General features: G+C 31.7%; 1 protein-coding gene across 2 annotated transcripts; it reads right to left on the reverse strand.

The window, feature by feature from the left end:
* Positions 1-681: 681 nt before the first annotated feature.
* Positions 682-5,896, reverse strand: SIK1 (Protein kinase superfamily protein). Of its 2 annotated transcripts, none has more exons than XM_079066884.1 (17): positions 5,151-5,896; positions 4,743-4,831; positions 4,544-4,651; positions 4,203-4,401; positions 3,963-4,015; positions 3,689-3,751; positions 3,290-3,334; positions 3,155-3,190; positions 2,993-3,048; positions 2,797-2,878; positions 2,580-2,711; positions 2,374-2,503; positions 2,121-2,277; positions 1,922-2,051; positions 1,622-1,822; positions 1,002-1,087; positions 682-902 (listed from the first exon to the last, which is right to left on the reverse strand). In XM_079066884.1, exons 1-17 carry the CDS (start codon positions 5,824-5,826, stop codon positions 803-805), a joined length of 2,343 nt encoding a protein of 780 aa, XP_078923010.1. In that variant the 5' UTR covers positions 5,827-5,896; the 3' UTR covers positions 682-802. The 2 variants fall into 2 exon arrangements, with proteins under 2 accessions (XP_078923010.1, XP_078923011.1); XM_079066885.1 differs by having other exon boundaries at positions 5,174-5,398.
* Positions 5,897-9,094: the final 3,198 nt, after the last annotated feature.

A 9,094-nucleotide genomic window follows, 5' to 3' on the forward strand; every position in this document is an offset into this window, starting at 1 on the left:
TTCAATTTTATTGTAATGTGTGTTTCTAACTTGTGGCTATTCAAAAAAAATTATACATAGCAAAATAGTAGAATAAGAATTTAATAAATACTATTTGGTTGATATAGAAAACAAAATAAGGATACCCGGTCTAGGATATATAATAGATTTTACACTAGTTATGTCAACTAGTAATAAACAATAAAAGAATTATCATTGAATATTCTCTATAAACACCCTCAATTTCAATTTGTTATTTTCTCTAGTAAACTTTACTTTCTTTCGGCTATCATTGTCACTAATAAAAGTCGTATGTTTGCGATGTTATTATGTAGAAAATAACCAGTGAAATAAAAACCTTTTCCCTTTATTTCATAAATAATAAAATTATATTCACAAGTCTTCAAATTTTTAAGTGTTCAATATCCGATTATCCATAAGAATAGATAAACTTTTAATTTCTATCGATTATGATAATGTTATTATATATTATTTAATCTTTTTATAGAATTGTCCATTAATTTCAACGTTCATTTTTTTTCCTCATAGGCATATGAATATATTAGCTATTTTATTTTATAAGAAAACAGGAATAACATTTCCCTGGATTATTCAACCCACTAATTATCAGAAAATCAAAGTTAAAATCACTAATTACGGATTACAAGCTTACAACACATTATGAAAGGAAAGTTAAAGCAGTTGCAAATCTTCCTAGGTTTACTTACCTTGTATTGACATTAACTTATTATATCAAGAATTTCACACAACGATATTACAGGTTAAAGAAAATATCTAGAAATATATATATTACAGAGACATGCTATAACCTTAAAATAGTTCGAAGGGTATCACAAAGGTTCTGAATCGTTTGTTGTTCTTGAGTCGCCTGTAGTTCCTGCAATGGCATCTCTTCATAGCACCTGCCACGTCAACAAACAATTGAGTCATCCATTCATGTAGCAATTATCAAAACAAACATTCTATTCCCAATATTATTATTATGATGTCAATTTTCTTACATTTTATGATACGATAAAGCTTGTGCGAGATTCATCAATGTTGGACTTGAAGTGAGTCTTTGGTAGACACTTGGAGGAAGAGGCAACTGCACCACATTCAAAGATCCAATAATTACATCCACGTCCACACAATAGGTTCTACTGTGTTTGACATGAATTGAACTGGGAGACTGTGATTGATGTCAACGAGACAAAAATTTCAATTTCTTGCCCCACCCAAAAAAAAAGGCGGGGAAAGGTACTCGCTCTCGATCTATCGTACGTTCAAAAGACGAAAATGTCCTTCTCATCCTCATCATCAAAAATGGCCCTAGAAACTTTGTAGAGTCCCATGTAATAAACGCAGCCTAGAGCTGCGTTTGTTAAACTAGACGGGACCACAAGATTTCTAGGGCTATTTCGGAAGATGAGGATGAGAAGGGCATTTTCGTCTTTTGAACATACGATAGATCGAGAGCGAGTCCCTGTCCCCGCCTTTTTTTGGGTGGGGTAAGAAATTGAAATTTTCGTCACGTTGACATCAATCAGTCTCTGGGTTCAATACATGTCAGACGCAGACGCATTACAGCCTGTTCTGTTCTCTCATGTCATGTATAGAGGGTGGGGGTGGGGCTTGGTACCTCATTTTGTCTTCGGTTCTTCTTATTAGACTGACCATCGCTAGTGAAAAGGTCTTGTAATGCTTCAACAGCGACATTTCCAACATTATCCAAATGTTGACTTCCAAGCACATTCTCAGACAACAATGCAATGGGAGATATATCCGTTGCCCTTAAAAAAGGAATCGGCACCGTGTTCCCAGCAGCATATATTGACCACAGCTACATATACATATACATATATAAAACAAAACCAATCAAGATATAATTCAAAGTACGTTCCCATTTCTTGCATTTTGAATACTCAAACTTTACCATTACCTTGTCTAGTGCTTTGCGATTAACACCGTCATTCTTAGTTGTCCCAGTGATGACACCACCATTGGTTCCAGCAGCTTGTGATGTGGATTCGGTACCCGGTGTTTCAACCGTAGCAACTTTCTTGGTCAACCTGAGTATGTGCATGGTCAAACTATAAATTAATATCATTTTTTTTAATCTATATGATATAGAAACATACCATGGACTAACTGAATCTTCTCCAGGATCAGACATTGACAAGATTTGACCATGTGCTGACGAGGATGAGGGCTCTTTAGTCATTTGAGCCGATGGTGTTTTAGCAGCTGTTTTCTCTATATCAACTCCACCATGGATTATCACACTTCCAAAATCACCTGCTCACATTCAATATTTTTTTAACTAATAATATGACATTATAAATCAAAAAGATTTCTTTTAACATTAAAAACTGCTATTTGAAGAGAGAATACCTTCTCTTTCCTCTTCTAGAACATCAGGTTTTACTGAACCACCCACAAGAGGTACTCCTCCATTAGGGACTTGATGAGGCTTAGATGGAACAGTATCTCCATATTCTTCATTCATTTTTGCTCCAAGTGTCTGTGTGCATTTAATAACACAACAGTAAATAAAGAGATAAAAAAAATATATAAAATATAAATATATAGTTATATACGCCGTATCCTGGTATGGTCTCTGAAGCAACATGTTCTGCTTCCAAAGCCATAGCAGCCCTATTTATCTTTGCCTTCTCAAGCTTGGGCAACATTGCAGAAGCTCCAGATTTGCATTTTTCTATGAATTTATGCTGTTTCAAGTGAAGTGTGTATATTACAAACAGAAGGGTATATTTGTCATTTATATAATGTATAACATAAGCTACAGTAGCATACCTTTAACAGCTCAGAAGCAGTGGGGCGTATACGAGGATCTTTTGTAAGGCATTTTGCAATGAAATCATGGAACACAAGAGACCTGGAACATGAAATATTATTTTATTTAATTTTTTAAAAAGTATATAGAACCAGAAATACAAACACAAAATTAAAATCAAAACAGCTGATATTAAAACAAGAGAAAAGGGCAAACCATTTCTCTTTATCTTCAAGCATAGGAGCTGGTTCAATGGAAATCATAAATAACACCTGTGTTGCAGGTATTAAGCAGGTTAATTTTCTGAAACTGAATTTTATTTAAACATCAGAAATATAAATATGTAAATAGAATAAATATACAAGCACAATTACTAACCCTCATTGGATGCACATTCGATCTTGGAGGAAGGCCCTGAAAAAAATGAAAATATATATTAAATGAGAAAGAATTTGAGATTGACAACCATAACCATGGTCTGAATTTTTTATAAAAAAACATCAGTGAATATACCTCAGCCATTTCTATTGCAGACACCCCAAGGGCCCACACATCTACCTGGAAAAAGAAAGTACATTATACAAAACAGTCAGTTTGACTTTGACTTTGACTTTGATTCATCAAACATGCAAATGTCATAATGTTTAACAACCTAATTTTGTAAACTTACATTCCCCATGTCAAATCATATAAAGGGTTTGATTTATAATTCTAAATAACTACAAATTCCATTTTTAAGTGGCTATAATTCTTGAGAATCAAAGTGGAGTGCTTTATCAGTTAATCAAAAGCATTATCACAAAATGGAGTGCTTGATAATGTTAGCAGATGTTAAACAATAGCTATATATGAAAGAAGATCACAATGAGTCACATATAAATATAGATAACTAAAAAAAAATGTAAAATTTACCTTCCCATCATATCTGCTTTCCTGGATAACCTCTGGAGCCATCCAGTGGGGAGTACCAATAAACTGAAAAACAAAATATGGCAATAAATTAATTTAATCTTAAAATATAAATGTTAATAGTGCTGTTTGGAGAAGTCAGAAGTCAATTCACCTAATCATCATCAAAAGATGAAGAATACATGGGACTTTAACTAACAAGGATGAGCTTATGAAAAGATGAAAACAGAAAAATTAACCAAAACATAGCAATCTAAGAGTAATATAAAGCAATTACCGTATTACGTTTAGACATTGTTCTTGTTAGTTGTGCAGCAACACCAAAATCACCTGTTGATGATGTGAAAAGTGAAAACAATTACTAAATATAAGAAAAAAAAAACTGTTGTTTCAAATGTTGAAATGATAAAAACAAGACAATAACTAGATATATGATCACAGTAGATCATCTAGTAAAAGAAAACATGAGAAAGTAAATTTGAAATGATAAAAAGAACATATTTTTATCAGAACTTACCCAACTTCACCTCTCCTTGTTCAGTTAATAAAATATTACCACCCTTAATATCGCGATGCACCTTGAAAATCGAGTGCAAATAGGATAAACCCTTCAATGCTTCAGTACATATATATGCTATTTGGTACTCCTCTAAAGCCTCATCAGTAACATTCATTAAATCAGCAACACTTCCTCCACCACAATACTCCATTACAATCTGCCAACAGATTGAAATATTCAGCATGATGTGTCATGTAAGGAATCATCACCAAAAAGAAATAGAGAGATGAACACAATTGATGGAAAAGATGCAATTATTGTGGGAAGAACAGAAGTGAATGTTGGAAGAGTGTTCATACCCAAAGGTACTCCTCACCCTGATAGCTTCCTAAATAACGAACAACATTAGGATGACTGCATTGCTGCAACATCTCTATTTCACCACGAATTTCTTCATATCCTTCTTCCTGATATTGATAACATAGCAAAGAACTTTGAGAAGTCGATCATTTAATCAAACACAAGATACATGATTTGCAACTATAGCATACTGCATACCCCTTCAGATAATGATATCACTTTGATTGCAACCATTTCTGAAGTTTTTAAATCACGAGCTTTGTAAACAGACCCATAAGAACCTTTTCCTGTCATTACAAAAAAGACAGCTTTCAGTAACATTGTTCTACATGGATAAAATAGAAAGAAGACCAACTGAAAGACTATTTGCTAGACCTCCTCGTTTCTTTAGAACAATAAAGGTAAACAGATTGATGAGAATTGCAAAGATTAGGGCAATTAGTAGGTTCATCCTGATTTTGTTTAGCTTAAATCCAGTTGAAATTCATGTGAAGAACAAAAAAAGCCAATGACTGGATTATGAAAAACCATAAGTCATATAGCAATCGAAATATCATACATATGATTGTAAAGTAGATTTCACCGGAAGAAACATGAATATTGTACCAAGTTCATGAAGCAATTCGTACTTGGTAGATGGATCTTCTCTCGTAACACTATCCGCAATCGAACCCGAAGACATTTTACTTGTCTGCTTCCGTGAATACCCTCCTTCTTCATCCTGTGAAGATGATGTTGGCGTAGCACTCCCTTTCCTTGGCCTCCCAAATCCTTCTCCTACCGCCTGCATACTAGCAACCGCCCTACTCATTGTTGACATCCCGCCACTGCCGCCACTAGTCCGCCGCACAAATGTCCCGGATACTGACTCACTCTCTGTATCCTTCGATCTCACCACAAACGTCCCAAAACCAGTGCCTTCTTCATCTTCATCTTCTTCTTCATCGGATTCCTCTCTCCTATACGGAGACTGCACGCGTCTACGATCAGTTTTTACAATCATTGTGCCGGAGATGCTTTCTCCATCGTCGTCGGAATCTACATCGGCTCCGAAGTCTTTCGGCAGGCGCTTGAGGAGAGGAGGTAGTGATTCGTCGTCGTTTGGATCGTCATCATCTTTACATAGCATTGTAGCGTATATATCTCCTGCATCTGCCTTTTTAGGGTTCTTTTGAGTTTGGGCATCGTCATCTTCCTCATCGCTATGAACTACAAACGTTGAGTAGAGCTCTGACTTTGTCGGCTTTCTGCTCGTCCGGCGAGCAGCCGGAGAAAAATCCATCTCTCCGGGTGTAAGTGTGTGTATCTATCTGTACCGGAGTCCAGGTTTAACAGCCACTGTCAAGAATCAAGATGAAGAAACATTAATATTTCCATGTTTTGCCCTTCAACTTTTAGTATGCTTTTAAAAAGTCCTGAAAAAGTATATCTATTGATTATTTGATTAGGGATAAGAAATATTTGATTTGGAACCTAAAAAAACTGAAAATCAAATTGTATTAAATAAAATCAAATGTTAATTTGGTTTTTGTTTGGTTTCAGAGTAAATAAAATTATAAATTTGATTTATAGTTTTAGTTTTGGTTTCTTATAATTGAACCATAAACCAAACCGAATTACCGAATTTAATTTATTTATTTATTCATTAAATAATTTACATTTTAATATTTCAAAGTTGAATCCAAACAATTTTTTTCTTACGGTGTAGTGTGTATTTTGATTTTAAATACTTCATTGTTCATAAGTTATGTATTTTTAATTTTTTGTATTTAACTACTACGAAAAATTGAATCATAAATTTCTTGTTTGGAACATTGGAACTCATAGGTTTTATTTTTAGCCTTAAAATTTGGTTTTTATGGTTTTCAAACCAAACCAAACCAAATTGCAATTCGGTTCTTTGTTTGGTCCAAATAGCCTTGAATTTGGTTTGGACCTAAAAAAATTCAAACCATAAAAACCATAAAACGAAACCGATTCTTACCCTTATATTTTATCGCGAAAACTATAAAATTATTACTTTTGAGTCCTAAAAGAATATGAAAATTCAAGAAAACAAGTTTTGATAATTTTTCCATAGGGCGTGATTCAAAGTTCAAACACATATGATAGTTAAAAACAATTCGGGAATAAAACAACAAGGGAAAATGATTTACCAGGGTAATCATCTTTGTCGTTTTGTTCACATTTAGGCAACTTTTTTTGTACACATTTGATCATTTAACTTGTTATATGTGTTCACATATTACCATTGTCATCGGTTATCTCAGCTAACAATGATAACATGCGAACACTTTTAACAAGTTAAATTATCAAATTTGTACAAAAAATAGAAATTGTCTAAATGTAAAAAAAAAAAAAACGAAAAGTTAATTACCCTGATAAGTCATTTTTATAAGAAAGTATAAAAAAGTTTATATATATATATATATATATATATATATATATATATATATATATATATATATATATATATATATAAGCAAAGTTTAAAACATTGGATTAGAAAAACCTATAGAAAAAAATATCATAAAAATGTTGTAAGAAATTATAAAAAGTCTTAAGAAATTTGTAAAAAAAAAATTATTCACATTTAGACAACTTTCTTTTTATGTACACATTTTACCATTTAATTTGTTTAATATGTGAGCATATTTAACAAGTAAAATGGTCAAATGTGTATAAAAAAATAAATTGTCTAAACGTGAACAATACGAAAAGGTAATTATCCTGACAAATCATTTTCCCAAACAATAATCGAGGCAAAGTTTGTTTGGATCAATCCTTAACTTTGTTTTAAATTTACATTTTGTGTTAGGCATCTTAAATTTTGACGAAACTAATAACTAATTAGGTAAGTATATGAAGTAATAATATTTTATTGTTTATTATGGTATTATACAATCCTATTTTTACTTGTTTAAATAATTTATTTTAATTTTTCTTGTTAAACATTATATATTATAATATTTATTAATAGTGAAAATTATATTATACCTAAATGATATAGTCGATGGTTTGATATATGATGTTTTCTGTAGAACCAATTCAAACTATTCATTGGATTTTGAATAATTTGAACCGATTCAATCTAACTAAATATGATCATTCGAACTTTCGAATGAGCCCCACCAATTAATAATAGATATAAAAGAAATTAAATATCATCCTACCTGTTGTTCCTACAAAACCTCCTACCTATTTAAATAATGATATGTGTCATATTATTATCCTAAAATATCTTTAAATTTAATTAAATGAGCATTAAATGTTACACATGTCACCATTTAATTTGGTAGGATGATATGTAAGAATAAAAGGTAGGAGGATATTTAATTTCTCTAGATATAATTGTTTTATCGATTGGGTATTTACTATTGTTATCCAACATATCTAATTAAAACCGTCATGTCGACATTCAATTTTTTTATCCAGTTTTACATTCAATTACAACCAACTAAACTACCATACATAATTTTAAAAAGTATTTATGATATAAATAGGTGACAAACTATCTAAAACGTTTCAAAAATGTTGTCAGAATGTAACAAAATTTTATTTTCAGTTTTAAAAGACCATTGTAACCTGGAATTGTAGTCTTTTGAAAATAAAAACAAAATTTGTTACCTTGTGACAGCATTTGTAGTTCAATAGTATTTTAAAAACGTTTAAGATATCTTGTTGCTCATTATCCCTCATTTATTATTACCTTGAAGGTTAACTCTTCAACCACTTTAAGGTTGGCAACTTGGCATGTAACCACTTTTGAGATGTGACTATCACATAATTTGAGTATATCTTTAATTTGAACAATTGGATTAGTATTTCAATAGTAGCCATTTATAGAAATTTGGTATACGTTTTAAATTTCAATCCATGCTTGAATAGAGAAAGATTTAACTTATGTCTTATAAGTGTATATGTTTGTTTGTGTGAAGCAATGTTGTAGCGGTTTTAGATCCAATATGACACTGTAAACCTCCATCGGTGGAGATCAATATAGTAGGAAAAATTTTGCTACTTACTAACATTTTCAATGAGAATCTATTAGATGTTAATTTATGTTTGGCTTTGTCATTTATCATATGGTTGATTGTGTTATAACTAATTGTCTAGATGTGAAGAACTTTGAGAAGTATGATGATGCAACCATGGATCACTCGATACATATATCAATTGTAGAGAAATGATAAAGAAACAACTCACTCACTGAAATGAATGAAAGTGTTAAGTGAACCTAAAAAGCCGACTAGTGTTATTGAAATGAATTATTAGAACTTTCCTTAGTGAAAAGTGAAAACCCATAAAACCGACTAGTATCATGAAATTAGTGTGAAGCAGTTTGAGAAGTATAACGACACAATTTGGATTAATTTATAGAAAATGGATTGGACAATATAAATAGTGCTTAAGGAAGGTTTTCTTATAACATATTTCAGTCTTATTTATAATTTAGGGTAAATTTCCATGAAAAAAAATCAAATGTGATTACATGTCAACCTTAAATTGTGGAGGGGCCAACCTTCCAGGTAATAACAAATAAGAGATAA

Source organism: Lactuca virosa, chromosome 8 (assembly GCF_052849685.1).
Source record: "Lactuca virosa cultivar CGN04683 chromosome 8, Lactuca_virosa_CGN04683_v6, whole genome shotgun sequence".
Classification (NCBI taxonomy): domain Eukaryota; kingdom Viridiplantae; phylum Streptophyta; class Magnoliopsida; order Asterales; family Asteraceae; genus Lactuca; species Lactuca virosa.

What these genes read in the sequence shown, in the direction of transcription:
- SIK1 (XM_079066884.1), bottom strand. Translation starts at nt 5,826, where the DNA reads ATGGATTTTTCTCCGGCTGCTCGCCGGACGAGCAGAAAGCCGACAAAG. An exon ending in TGATATCATTATCTGAAGGG is followed by an intron (nt 4,652 to 4,742) that starts GTATGCAGTATG and finishes TATCAATATCAG; the next exon opens with GAAGAAGGATATGAAGAAAT. An exon ending in AGGGTGAGGAGTACCTTTGG is followed by an intron (nt 4,402 to 4,543) that starts GTATGAACACTC and finishes ATCTGTTGGCAG; the next exon opens with ATTGTAATGGAGTATTGTGG.